This window comes from Argiope bruennichi, chromosome X1, assembly GCF_947563725.1.
Source record: "Argiope bruennichi chromosome X1, qqArgBrue1.1, whole genome shotgun sequence".
Lineage (NCBI taxonomy): Eukaryota > Metazoa > Arthropoda > Arachnida > Araneae > Araneidae > Argiope > Argiope bruennichi.
Genome location: NC_079162.1, coordinates 111,390,144 through 111,407,959, shown reverse-complemented (window position 1 = coordinate 111,407,959; position 17,816 = coordinate 111,390,144). Strand labels below are relative to the sequence as shown.

At 29.8% G+C, this 17,816-nt stretch overlaps 1 protein-coding gene across 3 annotated transcripts in view; it reads left to right on the top strand.

Annotated features, from left to right (window-relative positions):
- Positions 1-17,816, top strand: part of LOC129958491 (tyrosine-protein phosphatase 10D-like) — a 122,990-nt gene that overhangs the window by 81,968 nt on the left and 23,206 nt on the right. For all 3 annotated transcript variants that reach the window (XM_056071001.1, XM_056071000.1, XM_056071003.1), the window contains exons 3-11: positions 7,140-7,386; positions 8,635-8,910; positions 9,140-9,424; positions 9,966-10,241; positions 10,325-10,425; positions 10,688-10,856; positions 13,008-13,268; positions 14,020-14,163; positions 17,058-17,183. In XM_056071001.1, the coding sequence (XP_055926976.1) occupies positions 7,140-7,386; positions 8,635-8,910; positions 9,140-9,424; positions 9,966-10,241; positions 10,325-10,425; positions 10,688-10,856; positions 13,008-13,268; positions 14,020-14,163; positions 17,058-17,183 (1,885 nt within the window). The remainder of the gene's footprint in view (positions 1-7,139; positions 7,387-8,634; positions 8,911-9,139; positions 9,425-9,965; positions 10,242-10,324; positions 10,426-10,687; positions 10,857-13,007; positions 13,269-14,019; positions 14,164-17,057; positions 17,184-17,816) is intronic.

Below are 17,816 nucleotides of genomic sequence, written 5' to 3'. Positions count from 1 at the left end.
AAAAAAAGAGCGAAAAAACTCCACATTTTCTTTATCATCTTGAATAGTTTACTCCAAAAAATTGTATAGCTATGTTTTTTTTTTTTTTTTATCTTTAAAATTTGAGGGTTCGATTGTTATAAAATCATTTTCCTGCTCTGTTTTTGTTATTCGTAAAATATTTTATTCTAAGACCCCGTAATCACCTGAGCATGCTATCTGATTGGTTGGAATTTTTATACATACTGAAAACTTTTCAGATTCAGATGGAATTTCGAAATATGCACTTTTTGCTTGAATTCCTTAAGGTTTTTCAAGTCTAACTTCATAGAGAAAATTTTCATTACTTCCCTCCTCCCCCCCCAAACCCCCATTTGTTCGATCTGATTCCAAAGTTTATTTCGTGTTTTATAATTTTCTCAGGATATCATTATCAAACAATGTTTTTTAAATCTCTTTCGAAATTTGAAGCTACCAAAGAAACATTTTATTAACAGCGAGCGGTTTTATTTCTGATACGAAGATCAAACTTTCTCTGGTATTCCATTCTCATTTGTCCCCTCATAAACCCTCATGTGTATGAGCCGATTACAATGTTCATATCATTTTGTATAATTTTCTCAAGACATCATTATCAAACAGTGTTTTTTTAAAAATCTCTTTCGGAATTTGAAGCTACCAAAGAAACATTTTATTAACAGTGAGCGGTTTTATTTCTCATACGAAGATCAAACTTTCTCTGGTATTCCATTCTCATTTGTTCCCTCATAAACCCTCATGTGTATGAGCTGATTACAATGTTCATATCATGTTGTATAATTATCTCAAGACATCATTATCAAACAGTGTTTTTTTTTTTTTTTAATCTCTTTCGGAATTTGAAGTTACCAAAGAAAAATTTTATTAACAGTGAGTGGTTTTATTTCTCATACAAAGACCAAATCTTCTTTGGTATTTTACTCTCATTTGTGTTTTTGGCTGCTTTTATTTTTTCCATACTGTCTGTTGAAAAGGGAAATCCTTAAACAAGTCGTTGAATCTAAAAGAGCACATCATGCATAAAGTAAAAACTGTAGTTGATGCGATACCGCTGAGAATTAGAACCAAAAAATGCCTTTGATCACTCTCAGCTTGCCATTGGAGCGTAACAGATAGCATTACTGTTGGGTAGTTTTTGAAACTGATTACGGGTTTTCGCCTCGCTTAGACCGCCTGTGGCTACGAGTGCCACTTTTCTAAAGAAAAGGCCCATTTCCTCAAAGGCATCCTGGAAACTATGAAAGCTTGAGAAAACCTTTGCCTATCGCCCTGAGGTTTTTTTTGGAATAAATTATATTTGGACATATGAATGTATGTTCTCATAGTTCGCTGCATATGACTCAATCAAAATCAATAAACCACATGCATAACTCTTTTCTGCTGAAGCGAAAATAATCACTTCATTTTCAAGCTTTCAGAAATGCTTTCTTAATCGCAGTAATACCAAACTCTTGCTTAATTTCTATCGTTTCCATAATCAACTTTTAAATTCTTTTCTATACTGGGTGTTTTATCCATCATTAATAATAATCAAACTTGTATACAACATAAGCATCTGATGATTCGTTATTGTTTGTCTTTCTTATGCCAGCACCCGTTTCCAAGTTATACCATGGGCCATTCAAATCGAATTTTGAACCACATTCGTCAGCTAATTACCTATTCTGAAGACTTGCGCATTATACTATTAATATTATCTTGATTCTTTCTTGAAAAGAAATGAATGATATTTAGTTAAAATTACAGCTTTTATAACTGTACATAATATAAATTGCTTATCCAGCAAATTATTCTTCTTTGATATTATGGTCATTAAAAAGATACAAGCATACCAAACAAGTATTAGTGATGTATTGCACAAAATGCATTATTTAACTGCTTTTAACTGAAATGCTTTATAATGTTATTATAATTGTATGCTATTTTATAATAAAATTTCCCTCATGAATGAAAACAACTAACCGGAACTTAAGGTTATCAACCGCGACTGGTACAAAACATATCGGTTTTTCATTTTAACAGTTTAAATGGTACGTGCAGGCAGCGTGTCAAACATTTTATTGCTTCAACCATTTTTTCCCCAAAAAAAGATTACCATCTCTTAACTTGTAATGTTAATGAATTACTTCGTTACATTTTATAGTCTGTATTTAACGAAACATGATAACGTATTGTTAAAACCATGCTTTTCTGGAAATAATGCGCAAATTAAGTATCGCTGATTTGATAAAACTATTACGATGAAGCATGTTAATATTTGTTAACATAGAGTTCAGTCTTATTCGTAGATTGCAACCTCTCTATTCAGACCCTCTATTTCGATGTAATTAAAAAATCATTAATCCACTGGGGCGAAGCATCATGATATTACGCCATTGTGATGACATCCTCTCTGCGTAGAATAATTAATGCCATTTTGTTTAGAAATGTATACAATAACCCATAGAAAAAACATCGCAGAGGTTTATAATCCCAAATGCGGACTTGTCTAGACTGTAACGTTCGTAGTCTGATGTACAGTTATCTATAATAAGCAGGATTCCTCTTTAAGATAAACGATTCTTATTAATATTTTAATACGAGAATGACAGGATTTTCAATCCTGGGGTTGCTTATGTAAAATGAATTTGCTTTCATGTAAAGCGATGTGATACTTTGCGTGAAGTGACTGCGGTTTTTTTTTTTTTATAAGGCGAATAAATTGCAGACTCTGAGGGTATCCGAATTTGATTGTGAAGGCCAACCGAACCAAAAATAACAGCTGCATGTTAAGCTATTGGCTATTTTTAGCTGAAGACAGTGGCAGTCATTTGGGAAAGTAATACTGATATTGTAATTAAGAAACAAAGATGATGGATAAGATTTTTGTCACATTTAATTTCATATCATCATGATTCAGTATCTGAAGAGATGCTTTGTTTTACTTCTTGCTGAATGCTAAGTGTCCAAATCCTTTATTTGTTGGCAGTGATTTTATTGGATCCAAATCGCTGATCTTTAAACTCGTATTGTTTTAAAGTGTACAAACGAAACTGAATAAGTTATGATATGATTATGTAAAATAGAAGTGGATTTTGAATTTGTCTATTCAATTCCAGTGAATCGTATATTCTTCTGTATACCTTTTGGCTCTTCTATTTGACTGACCGCAAACCTTTAAAATTTTATTGAGATATAACTTTTTGAATTGTTGATAATTGGTTGGATATTTTCTTCGATTGTTGATAATTGGTTGGATATTTTCTTCGATTGTTGATAATTGGTTGGATATTTTCTTCGATTGTTGATAATTGGTTGGATATTTTCTTCGATTGTTGATAATGGATTGGATTTTTATTTTAATACATTATATGATATGTTTCGGTTAAAAAAATTTCTAAATTTATTCTATTTGTTCATCATTTATGCTTAGGTCTTAAAATGACATTTAGAGAAATCGGTAATATAAGGTTCAGTAATTCTGTATTTTTAAAGTTCTCTTTAGTATTTTATTGCATAGATATATACTTTTTCAGTTTACTTACAATACTAGCATAATGTATTTGTATCAATATCATCAAATAATGTATATGAAGCAGTATAAAATTCTACTGAACGTAACGGGTTAGAAAATGCGAAGAAACTATCGGAAGCGAATAGAAACACATAAGAGATTTAAAAATCATAATAAATAATTAGTCTTTTGAGGAAAGCAATTATAGATATTTTCATTTTCTGTTTCTTTTCAATGCACAGCTAGTTTACTGCAGAAAATTGCGTAAATTAATGCTATAACCAGTACCTTTCCGTTCTTTTCAGAATTTCTTTCAAAAATAATTTAAAGTGAAAGAAATGAGTGACTTTAAAAAATTCAGTATCCTCTTCTTCCATCTTATCTAAATATCTATCTAGGTTAGTCTTTAATAACATTGTATACAATTTGATTAATTTTTGGAGTGTTTGATTAAATTTTGGAATCGGAAAGTAGGTCACTCTTATTTCTATTAACTTCATTTTCTTAAGCCTTGATATTTCTGTGAGAAATCGGAAATGAAATTCTTATAATGGGAAAAATGTACAACTTTTTATTTATTCCAATATGTCATTAGTAGGACACAAAACAGGAAAATGTGGCAACAAGATGCTTACTTTTTGTTGATAGAACCATTCTCAAAACAACAATGAGAATATTTTTTTCGATGCTTCTAAGAAAAGTTATTTCATTAATTTTTATTACAGTATGTCATGTAACTTCAGCCTTTTTTTATATCTTTGTTTATTTTATCCGTCTTTTCCATTTTGTTTGATCGTTACAGTTAAGAGAGGATTTCGTTTATCAGTTCTGTGCTTCTTTTTTTTTTAATTATTAAATTAACTGTAATGGCTTTTCTTGCTGATATTAGTTAGCTTGTTTATTCAATATGTTATTTATTATACATTCTTTTATGAAATCGATAAACTTTAATCTAATTTAATGAAATCGTTTTGTAGACTTCTAAATGGCAATATGTTCAATAAAATTTCCTTAGTTCACATCACTGATTTTGGAATATTCGACTGAAATATATAAATTAGTTTTGCAGTGATCCAATACCGCTTTATGCAAGATTATTCAATAGAGGTGTAGTGACGTGAGGTAAAGGGGGGGGGTATAGAGGTTCCGTGTGCCAGTCATAGGAGACTATATGGAGACAAAATATTTGTGTGTTTACATGACTTTTTAAATAAAATATTATAAAACGAAAAAATTCCATATCTCGAATGACACTTACACTCGCTAAGCTACTAATTGTCAGCTTTAGCCAAATGATACAAATAGTAGAATAGCTATTTCTTTGTTGAAAAGAAAATTTTGAATGAACACTGATCATTTTTGTAATTTTTGATAGTCAGTATTTTCCTCTTAATCTTGAAAACGATATCATGAAAATAATTTCATTATTTACTCTAACGATTACTGTTATTTTAGGATAGAACCAACAAGCCTTACAAATTTTCGTACAGAACCAAATTTTACTTTCTTCTAAAGTATTATTAAGAAGTTTCTGCTACCGTCTGTCTATTTCACAAATTTCAAATATCTGCTCGACTTTTACCCTGCTAATTTACTCAAAAAAAAAAAAAAAATATTTCCGTGACAAAAAGTGTGTGTTAGTTGCGTCAACCTTGTATTTTCATTGTTCTTCCGAAAGTATTGTGTTTTTGAGACGTCATGAAATAGAACAATGTGTCGTCATTAATTCTTCATTCTGTTCGTGTGTGGAACGAAGAGAGCGACGGTTTTGCTTTAAATTTGTTCATTGTAAACATATTTCTTGACGTGAGTTTAAAATGAAAAGTTTGTCGAGAAATTTGAATATTTCGTGAAGCAGAAGATGCCCGTTTGTTGATACAATTATTATTTCACTGTTTGAAATATGGTACAGAAAGAACGAATATATCGTCACAGGTATATCAAATTAGCTTATGTCAAAATTGTCAAAACTATTTTATTGGTGCAAAACACTTATATAGGTTAGCTGCATCTGCTTTCAAATTGTTGTACGCTAAATGAGATAATTGCATATTATCCATATGTCACTACTGGTTCCAGCTGTTGCATCAGAATTTCGCATATTTTGCTATTTGTAGTTTATAACATAAGACATTTTGATATAACATCGACAATACGCTAGGGAATAACAGATTTTTTTTTTTTTTTAATCTTCATTTGGATTTCCGACCCAGTGAATCCAAAATTGCATGGTTCACTAGTGCGACTAACTGATCCTTCACTCTTAATTGATTTTATTTTCGAATATCGCAACAGTTTATAATCTTTCTTTGCTGCTAGTATCTATACACTCAGAACTCCGATCAGTAGAGTTAAAACATAGCAATTTTATTTGATTTATATTCCTGATTTTTATTTTACCTCTTTGGTTTTTAATTGACGCCGTGATAGTAAGCATACTTTTTATTTGAATATTGTTATGTTCACGGGGCATTAATAAAAAAATTCAGCTGCATATTGTCATTAAGTTGACATTAAAAAAATAATTTCAAGATAAATTGAACATGGGTTAAATTATTTTCAGTAGTGTAACTTGCAAGTTTCCACTTAATTTGTTAAGGTCTGTACAACGAAAATGAGTTTTTCTTTTTTATTAATTTTAATAGCTTCCCCAGTTGTTGTAACGTGGAAACCGTAATAAATTAAAGATGTATTTAAAACTCTTATGAAAAAAATGTATGCCTGGCGGGCATAATTTTTTTTAATAATGTGCGATATAGAATATTTTTGTTGTTGTTGTTCTACTACTTTCTATTTCTAAGAAAAACTTATAAATCCGAATTTGTTTCTATTGAAATACGAATATTTTGACACTGTCTGGCACAATGGTATATTTAAATGTCATAGAATCATTAAACAAAGTTAGATTAAAATTTAAGCGATACAGTCAAAAAATTTTAAAAACTCAGTTTTGCATTTTGTAAAAATGTCATCGCATCTGATTTATTTTTTGTAAAACAACGCATCAAACTATTTTTTTTTTAATTCCACTGAATATTAAGACAAATCCATCCGTATTCTACATACTTATATGCTTAAAAGATTTCTTTTTTAATTGACATTTGCTACTTAGTAATTGAAGCATTCCAACATGCTTTGAAAATGTGCAAGCTGACAAAATATGTCCGAAGTTATTAATAAAAATTTTGAGCTCTTCGCAAAATTTTTAAGTCGAGAAGCAATGAGAAAATCGAAGTCAAAAAAGGGATTATGATATTCAAGTATTTTAACTAAAAGTTTAGGCACTAACTACTTAGAGGTTAGTTTTCAGCTGAATATTTTATTATTCTATTTTCCTGCCTTTACAAAGAAAGTATTTTCCAACTATTTTGTTTCATTTAATGCAGGGATTTGTTGTCCCTGACATATATGTTTTATATTTTTAATTGTACTCTTGTTAAATATCTCGGTAATTACTGAAAACAGTACATGTTGAACCATCTGCTCTTGAATTTATTAAAATTAAGATTGTTCGTTGTGTCCTAAATCTAGAAATACAGGTTAGTATTATTTTATGGAAAAAATTAATATTGATAATAATACTTACTATGGAAAAGGATTTAACAGTTAATTTTTTTTTCCTTTACAGATTTCCTGCGTGGAAGTTGATCTTCCACTTCCTCCAGAAGTAGCAGTGTCTAAAGATGGGGAGCTGCGTCTGGATTATCATCCCCCCGTTGGTGTCCCACCGCCCAATATTACATTCCATCCATTGGACGTAAAGGATGGCATTCTTGTGGATGACGTTATACCAGGGACGGAATATGCATTCCAGTTATATTACTCCAATCGATCCATGACAGAAGTTTTGACCTGGACTACTGTTATTGCAACAGGTAATAGTGTCTCTAATAATATAATCCAGTAAACCTTCAATTTTAACGAGCGAATTGGGATCAAATATAAATCGCGAATTGTGTTATTAATAGTATTTAAAACATGGTATTACACTTGAAATTGTAATTTATAATAAAATGTTCATTAAATATTTTTCCTATATTGCATTTATATAAAATATTACTATGTTAGAAACAAACTAGTAACAACTCATATTAAAAGAATGAACTAAAGTCTAAGACATTTGATTCGAGCCTCGTTAAATCTAGGGTTTACTGTATCCGTCTTTAAAAGATTGTGAAAATTGTTAATAATTCGAAAATATTTATGTTAAAAAAAAAAAAGATAGTTAATGATTCTTTTTATAAATTTTTCAGTTTTCTGTCCTTATGATCGATAATTATAATTTTGATTTGTGATCTCTTAATAGACAACAATATGGGGAAGTCAGTGACGAAGTAAAGATATATGGTGCCCTGGGCATAATGTTGTTCCGTCTACGCTCATAGTGTTTGACTGTAACCCTTTATTTACCAACGTACTTTAAAGTACCGTTTAAATCCGGTTGACACCTTCACAATATGACTATTTTTTCTAACAGTATTTGAAAGAACACGAAGAACGTATTTCCAATAGAAAGCAGTAGATGTGAACTAAAAATAACATTAAACATCTTTTATTATTAATTAAATTAATTTAATAATTAAAAAGTTTTTTCTCTTCTTCCTAATGGTTCAAAAATAAACGTAACGTTCAAAAATAAATTTGAAAAAATGATGGTAGAATAATTCGATAAATAAAGGGTTAAAGAGTAAAAATAAGCGTATTAATGTTTTGTTTTCTTGACATATACGAAAACTAACAGGCAAGTATATGGGCTCTCCTGTTGTAGATCACTGGAGAATTATCAAAAACCATTTCCATTTAAGGAACGAGTTTTATGCGTTTTTATTGGTATTTTTAATTTCACTTGATTAATTTTTATCGAACTGTATTTCGGAATATTAGAAATTTTGGCTATTTTTAATTTGCTCTCTAGAGAAATTCGTGCAACATTCTTTCCCTTCTTTGCAACAATAAACTAAAAATGTATAAGTAATGAAATTTACATTCGGTTAAGATTAAATTTTAATACTATTTTAAGAAAAGAATGAGACCGAATAAAATTGCTGAAGGTAAATGTTCAATATATTTATTCTGAAATTCATAGTTGCAGATATTTAACTACCACCTTGTCCCTTTTGCAGAACCAGATCCACCTAGCAACTTGTCAGTAGATGTCCAGACTGGCAAAATTGTCGATCTTGTATGGGAACCTCCAATTACTGGTGGATATTCTGGATACAAGTTGGCAATATTATCTTCTGAAGATGACCTCAGTCCTAGATCATTTGATTTGCCTGAAGATTCTTTGTCTTTCACTCTTCATGACTTAACACCAGGAGCATCCTATGAAGTACAACTATCCACTTTGTATCAGGAAAAAGAATCTTCAGTCTTCATATCATCGAATTTTACTACAAGTGAGTTTTGTTTATATTTCCTTTTGTTATCTTTATACTGGAATTCTTTTACATTCATTTTTCTTTTTATATTTTACATTAAAAGATGTGAATTTGAATTCTTTTTAACGCTTGTTATTCGAACGCTTGTTCCGTCTCGCTTTTTTCCAGCTTGCATGCTATTAATGAGAAGTGAATCAATTTCAAAATGAAATGCTTGTACTTATTTTTAATTTTCTCTCATTCACAGAGCCGAACACTCCGGGACGCTTCATTGTGTGGTTTAGAAACGAAACAACTCTTCTTGTTTTATGGCAGCCTCCATACCCATCAGGTATTTTCGACCAGTATCGTGTTAGCATATCACCTGAAGACGCAGTACAATCGGTGCTATTTGTAGAAAAAGAAGGAGAACCTCCTGGCCCCGCTCAAGCAGCTTTCTATGGTCTTATACCTGGAAGAGCTTATAATATATCTGTTCAAACCGTTAGCCATAGTCAAATTAGTGAACCCACCGAAGCTCAATATCGAACAGGTAAGATATTATTAGTGAATGCAATTACAGTTGTGATTAAAAGCGTATACATTTCATAACCCTATTTCATATATTCTGTGCATAAATACAAATTTCTGAATCCTACCCGAAACATTAGAACTTCTGCTTATTATTTGCAGAATTTTGCTAACAGTTAATTTAAGTAATAAAAAGAATTATAAAGTGAATACTCATAATTCATTTGTTCATTCAGTTCATTCATTTGCAGTGGTAATTTAATAAACTATAACAAACATTTTGAAGACGGAAATACAGAACAGACTTAATTATTTCTCAAAGCTAGATTATAAAATTTAATTGTTTTTTAAATTATTTTAACATTATACTGAAACAAACAATAATCACCACTCTAGTTATCTTCAGTAACGAATATTTCTGTAAAACGCCATGAAACTAATTTTTGTCTTGAAATAAATATAATCTATATAATTTTAATAATAGAATAAATATTCTGTGCTGCAGTTTTTTTAGTTAGTTTAATAATAAAAATCATGTTAATGGAATTTTCATTACTTTTCAGTTCCTCTACCTCCAACTAATGTTACATACAGCAAGAATCATTTGACACCATATTCTTTTGATGCAATATGGTCTCCACCCAAGACTTTGTCAGAATTCGACCGTTATCAAGTGGCTCTTGGAATTCGCAATAGTATACGACAAACGGTAGGAAAGTCTGAAAAACGAATTGCTCGTTTTGATGAAGGTTTGGAACCAGGAAGAACTTATGAAGTTATTGTAAAAACTGTCAGTGGAAATGTTGCTAGTTGGCCAGCTGCTGTCAATATTACTACCAGTAAGCCCTTTTAAGATTATTCGATTTAATTAAAATATTTATCCAATATAATTATATCCTAATCTCTTATGCTTTAATTGTAGGACCTCTTCCTGTAATAAATTTAAATTCTACTGCTATTGATGCTGGAGAAATTTTGATTCAATGGCAGCCTCATAATAGCAGTCTTCAAGATTCTTATCTGGTAAGTTTTTTATAATTCTGAAAAATAATTTGAATTTTCTAATATACTTTAGAAATACTTAATGATGAATTTTTAATTAAATTCTTTGAAATGATAAATTTTTCTGAAATTTTATGACAAAAATATTTTGAGGAATGTTCTAAGAATTTTTCCCATAGCTTGAGATGTCTGTTAGATTACTCAGGCTTATTATTTTAACTTTCTTTTACTTTAATTTAAGATATTTATACAAAATTCTCTTATTTTTACTGTTTTATTAAAGGTGAGTAGTCATGAGCTAGAAATATACAATGGTGATGGAATTCCACAAGTTGTTCATGATACTCAGTATAGACTTAGTGATTTATTACCTGGAAGAAACTATTCCATAAGTGTGGTGTCCCTTAGTCAAGAAGTGCCAAGTGAACCAGCTCTTGTTTATCAAGCTACCAGTAAGTATAAATAAAATGCAAATGCTATGTTTTAGTTGTAATAATCTTTTTGTGTAGAATTCAGAATTTCCTTTATAATTAAACAATATATTTTCTTTGAGCTTATTCACAAACAAAAGCAATTTTATAGAAATAAAAAAAAATGGTTCTTTTTCATTCTAATTCTTTTTGCTTTCTTGCATATGAAATGTTAAAATGAAAAAATATGGCAGCAATTGGGTAGTTTATAAGGATCATCGAATTACAACATTCTTAACTGTCTTTTGGTGTATAAATCTACTCATTTTTTGTATTTGATTTTCCATGTAACATCTACATCAGTCTACAACCAAACAGTTTTCTTTTAATCATTTCATTCTTCAGGCAAAAAGAACTTATGGTTTCTCCGGCATTTCCTTGTATTCTGTATACAAGGCATTTTTCTGTCCATACTAATTCATGGAGAAGCATTGTCCCTCTTAGAATTAAGATTTTTCTTTGTTCCAATTTCCTTCCTTTGACTGCGATTCTACATAACCATTTAGAATGAGCAGTTCTTTATTCTGTATTCCCATTAAGATTTTTAAACAAGAAAAGCACTGTAAACGACACTTCACCAAAGCAGTATTAACAAAGGGATTTATAATGCTTATTCACAAATCAAAACATTTTCTCTAGGTGAAAGGTGAAAATACATAATGAAGGAAAATGAAGAAATAATCAAGGATAAATAGAATTAAATAATTGTCGTTGGTAAATTGGAGTGTTTTTCTAATATTCAAAATTATTTTTTTAAACGTATTTTAGTTACAAATGTTGAAAAATCTGAAATTGGAGTGTTTCGAAATTTCTTCAGCCTTAATAAATTTTGTTTGATCCTATTTAAAACTGTGAAGAAGAAGCTCTGATTTAAAAAAAAAAGAAAGGAACACAACTTTTGAAAAAAAAAGAGGCTTAAATATTCGGTTATTCTTTTGTCACATGTTGTATTATCGCTCAGGATAAAATGTTGGAAATTTGAATAAATATTACTTCATAAAGAGTATCCTTAAGTACATTTGTATTGAAAAGCAACTCATCATACTGTATAGAGTGGCCAGAATATTCCATTATCTCTAATGAATGCAAAGAAAATGAACAACCTTTCTGTGTGAAAGACTATTACTAAACTATATAAATTTTATTATAAAGAACATAAGTTATGCTGAAATTGCAAATATGCAGTGTAGAATTGTGCGTTACAGCACTCACATAGTGAAAATACACGAGTCGCCATTTATTGCAATCATCAAAACATTTGACTGAAAAAGAATTATCTGTATATGAGCATGATAGCTCAAAGATGCCATATGTTTAATGGATGAAGTGTGGCATAATAAAGAATTTATCACCAGACTGTAGATCTATATGAAATGTAGATCTACAGTCCATCAATGGGTTGAATGTTTTGGCAAATCCACATGAACACAATGACTCCAAAACGCAACTACGTAAATAAATGAAATCTCTAGGTGGTCTTGTCTTCAAAAATATTGATATTTATTAAATTTTTGGCTCAACTGGTCAATGTGAAGATTTCCAAAAACTTACCCAACTTTTCTGTACTATACTCAAAACACAAAATGGACAATATTGTGGTATTCAGGGTTGGATCAAGCTCTCTAGGTATCCTTAGACAATGCAAATATTGGGAGCCCATTGTTTATTTCGTCTATTTGATAATCCGATCCTGATGGTGCTATATTGGAAAATTGAGATTTTGGTCATCCCTCTGATTGGTTACATGCAGACATGTCTGTGCTAAAACTAATTCAGTTATTGTTTATATTAAAAATGAATCCCTACCTGGATCTCCATACTAGCTAGCATATGAATACAATTATTCACACATGAGGCTGTTTGTCGAAATCAGAGAATATTTATACTTGCTTTTTCATTAAAATTATATTACAATTGAAATGATGTTTTACTTTTACACCAGAATATTGAAACCTCACATCTTTTCCTTTAACTTTGTATTATACCAGAGGTTATAATGCTATACACATATGATTACTTTTAGCGGCGATTAAAATAATATTTTTTGTCATGTTACATAGTTATTTAATAATTAGTGAAACCTTATGAATTTTCTTGCTCATTTTTTTAAATTTCATTTTTATCTTTTTATAGGGCCTTCTTCCCCCGTGATTGAAATGTTAGAGCCTGTAGACCTTGGATGGAATATATCCTGGAAATCGGATGTGACTAGTAGACAAGATTCATATACAGTTGTGTGGCTACGAAACGACACTGGAGAAATTCTCACTAATACTACTAAGGATAATTGGCTTTTAATAAATAACTTATTTTCTGGTGCTAGTTATGAAATCAAAGTGTATGCTATAAGTTATGGTTTGGAGAGTGAACCCCATTCTTATTATCAAACTGTTGGTAAGTCTTATTTTTATACAAAAGTTGTGATTATTTCTTAGAAATTTATATTTAATTCTTAATTATATGCTGTTCTTTGATGGCTCTATAAATTTTCTTTCATTCGTTTTCTTAATTTGAAAATATATATTTATTATTTTTATAAAAAGCAGACAATTACTTTTTTTAGTCACTTTGTAATTGGAAACATTTGCTTATGATTTGTTTTAAAATGAATAGATTTTCTTACATGTCTTGCTATGAAAGCTTTTTGCTTCTGATTTTCATTATTTCAATATCTTTTAAAATTACCTAAGAGGGTCTTTTTTGTGCATGTGTGTATCTGCAGGATATTAACCATCTATTGAGCCTATATTTATCAATATGTAGAATTTGGCATTTATTAAAATAATTGGGAATATATGAGCAGAATGTGGCCTTATTATTCTTTACTATTATTTATTAACTTAGGAATGAAAATATTTTACTTTAATTTTCTATCAACTACGATATAAAAAGTTTTTTCAGTAAAAGTGAGATGTGCTTTTAAGATTCGTAATAAACAATTTTGGTTCCTTTATAGACAATAGTATATTTAATCTTAAAGATTTTTAAATTGAGTTTTAATAGATTCAGCATTGATGTTAAAGTGCCTTTCTTTTTTTATTTGAACTTACAAATTACATTGAAGAAATGTATATTACTCGGCTCTGTTTACAAAATATCCCTGAATAAAAAGATTTTTCTCAATTCCTTTTTTTAATTTTTATAGCTCCAAAACCACCGCAAAACGTTCAAATTGTCAAGGCAAGCAATTCCACTATGATTTTGACATGGATTTCTCCTAATGAATCTGTTATTGATCATTATGTTGTACGTTACCGTCCTATTGAAACTGTCCTTTGGAAAGAAGTCAGTAAGTAACCATTTCTATTTTGTGCATGAATTCATGCTTTAATATACTTGGTGCCAGATACAATTACACTCTTGGCCAAGCATTTACATGTATGAAAATGCTTGACCAAAGGTTGTAACCTTTGCTTAAGAAAATAATTTTCAAGCACAAATGTTAATTAAGAAGTGGCTACAATAATTTTTAAAAAAATAATTAGTGTTGATAATATTATTATTATAAAAGCATGATATTAGGTTTTACTGTGCCAGGAATAACATTTATTATTAAATTTGTAGCTCTTTTCATGTATTATAATTAATATTTGCACGTGTGTACTGTAGTCAAAAGCACAAATTTTTTACAGATTGCTCTGTTAGAGATCATTTTCTTTCTTTATTAAAAAATTTAGTTGTTGGGTTTGAATTGTTTAAATGGATGTTATGCATAGAAAAATTTGGTGGTAATCTTCCGTGTTTAAACCAAACTCTTCTAGTTAAAATGTCTTAATTGCTTAGGAGTCTAAATGTTAACTCTCCTTCTCTGGAGAGTCAGTATCCTATCTAAAACCTAAGAACAATTATCTCTTGTGTTCAATGAGTGAATTGAAACCCTTCCCTTTATTATTGCTAAAAATTTCAGAAATAATAAGACTGGACAAGATGTGAATATTGTCATAATCATTGATTTTTCAATTGGAAATTTAAAAATTGCAAAGCTTTAAATATCTTATAGTCTAAATTTTCTATAATGATTAATTGAGTTAAAGAGTGAGCTTTTGTTTCATAATCTGATAAATGCTTGTGCCACTAAATTGCATATGTGTTACTCCTATGCAATTTCATGATGCAATTAACAATTTATTATTTAATAACGATTCTTATTAATTAATCCTGTTTTCAGATGATATTCTTTTAGTGTTTATTAAGGGAGGATATTTTATTAGTTTCTTTCAATTTGAGGTAACTATTAGATGCTTTAGTTTAACATATGGCTTATAGTGTACTATTCAAGTATGATTTTTAAATTTTTGTACCCAAGAAAGATGTTTAATTGGTAGTTAAAATTAAAAATTTTAAACATGATTTCTTCCATGTGCTGTGCAATCTTGTTATTAACTAATTAGTTGATGTTAGGGAAGGTGGGCAGTTAAATATATTAAAAAGTAGGGCAGTAACGATCATAACTATGATTCGAAATTCATACATAAAAAACATGAAGAATTGCGACTTTGCCATTTAGCTATAAATTTATTGGTAATAAGTGGCAAAATTAGGATTGTTTTGCATGGTTGTGTGTATGGTAGTGATTTTTAGTTATAGAAAATTTAGAAAATGAAATCATACATGTATCATTTCCATTTTTTTCAATCTAGAAATTTACCATAATTCATTCATATCAGTTGAAAATACTTTTGTGATCCCATCATGCACATCCCATCATATGGACCGATCAGATACTCTTCTTGATCTTACTATTACCCAATATAGAAAAGTGGTAAAGCCTAAGTGAAATGCATATTAATGACTAATTAACTATAAAATTCTGGATGTGTTGCTAAGTGATATCACCTGTGCCCTCATCGAGTATCCAAAGTAATGAATGCAGGGACACGAAACTAAATTCTAATCGAACCTCAATTAATTATCGTCATCCATTTATTCATACAAATAATTTTACACAATATAATGAGTAATTAAGATTTTTAAAAATGATAAAATTTGTACTGTTGATTAAATTTGGCATTCAATTAAATGAGACAGCAGTTTTTCTGTGTTAGTGCAACACGGATTACAAAGAATGATTTTATTATTATTTAGCTAAGAAAATATCCAAAAAAATTTCAATGCATGCAGTAATTGCATGTGTCGGCTTTTTAATTTTAAGTTGAGTTCTGTAGTAGTTGATTAAGAAAATTCAATGTGTAATGAAGAAACACTCGACCGAGATGACTTGATCACATCCTCTCAAATATTCTTGTGTGTGTGTGTGTGTGTGTGTGTGTGTGTGTGTGTGTGTGTGTGTGTGTGTGAGTGTGTGTGTGAGTGTGAGAGAGAGAGAGAGAGAGAGAGAGAGAGAGAGATTAAATTGCCTCGTTAATAAATATATGAACAAAATTATCTGCATAAAGAATGCCTGTATGTTAAAAAACCTTGTCCCCTGTTCTAAGAGTTAGAATAAATATTTAATGATCATATTTGACAGAAGATATAATGTTGTGTTAAAAGGCTAGGGAATATATGTGGAAAATTTTAAAATCAAAACTGAAACAAAGCATTAGAAATTATCACTTTCTGGGATGGGAGAATTATTTATTAATTAAATATGCATTTCTCCTTTCATTTTTTAAAATATATAAACTTAACTTTAAATGTAGTCTTGTCAGATTTCATATGTTGTTTTTAAAGTGAAGCCGGGATAGCCTGGTTGGTAGGACATTGGATTCGCATCCCTTGGGTTATAAGCTCGAACCCACCAGCCGAAGACTCTCCGTTTGTGATGGTACCTGGCACATGTAATAAATCTGTCGTGGTGACAAAGTCCTCCATGTCGAGAGTAATACCACTGGGGGTACTGGATCAGTGATGATCGTTCTCTGGTTCAGGTCTAAATTATGATCGGTGGTTGAAGGATTGAAATGCATGAATGAAGTCCGCCCCGTAAAAAGGGTCGTGAAACGTGAGTAGCTAAATCGTACTCTTGGCCCTAGATGGTGCTACTAAAAAACAAGAGACGTAAAAATTTCGGCTTAAATTCGCTAACTTAGTCAGCGAGCTTGTCTATAACAAGTGCCATCAGAAACAAGAACAAAACAACATTTTTAAAGTTTATTTTATTTATATAACGTTTATACCATTTTTTACATTTCGTCAAAATATGACATTTAAATTTTTACTAATACAGTATATTTATTGCAGTTATTGCAAATGCTACATCTTGTGAAATAAAGAACCTTGATTCTGGTGAAAAGTATGAAGTCCAAGTTGTTTCTGTTAGCAACAAAGTTGAAAGTCCTGATGCAAAGATTGTGGAGCAAACTATGTGTATGAATTTTACTACATTTTTAAATATTTAATGAAGTGAAACATGCTGAATTTTCATGTTTGAAAAACTTTTAATAAGTATTGTATGTTTTTTGTAACAAATCTTCAACGTATGGTTGTAGATGTAAATTGTTTTCACAAACATGGAAATATCACTGATTCCTTGTATTCTCCAAAATTTTGCTAATACAGGACAGGTATTTCTAACTTTTGTAACGAAATTTTATGCTTTTCTTTCTTTCTCACAATTATTGTATATTTGCAATGCTTTCATTGTTTTATAATTTATAAAAGAATGGCAGATTGCTTCTTTTATTAAAATTGGTAATCATATATTTTATTGCAATGGAAAATTGTCGTGATAGCATTTCTTTGGTATTCGACTAAAAATTTTGAAATAAATGGTAAAAAAAAAAAAAAAAAAAAAAAAAAATTAAAAGCTTGCAAATATCAGAAATAAAATTTTCCTATATTTTAAATATAGTTTTCCTCTTCAACATACGAATTCCAATTTTCAAAATTTTGAAATGGCTAAGTTTTTCATGAAAATTTAAATCCTTTTGGTGATCTCTTTTTTAATCAACAAGTAATTCTTGAGTAATTTTATAATTCTAATGAAGTTTTGCCGTCTAA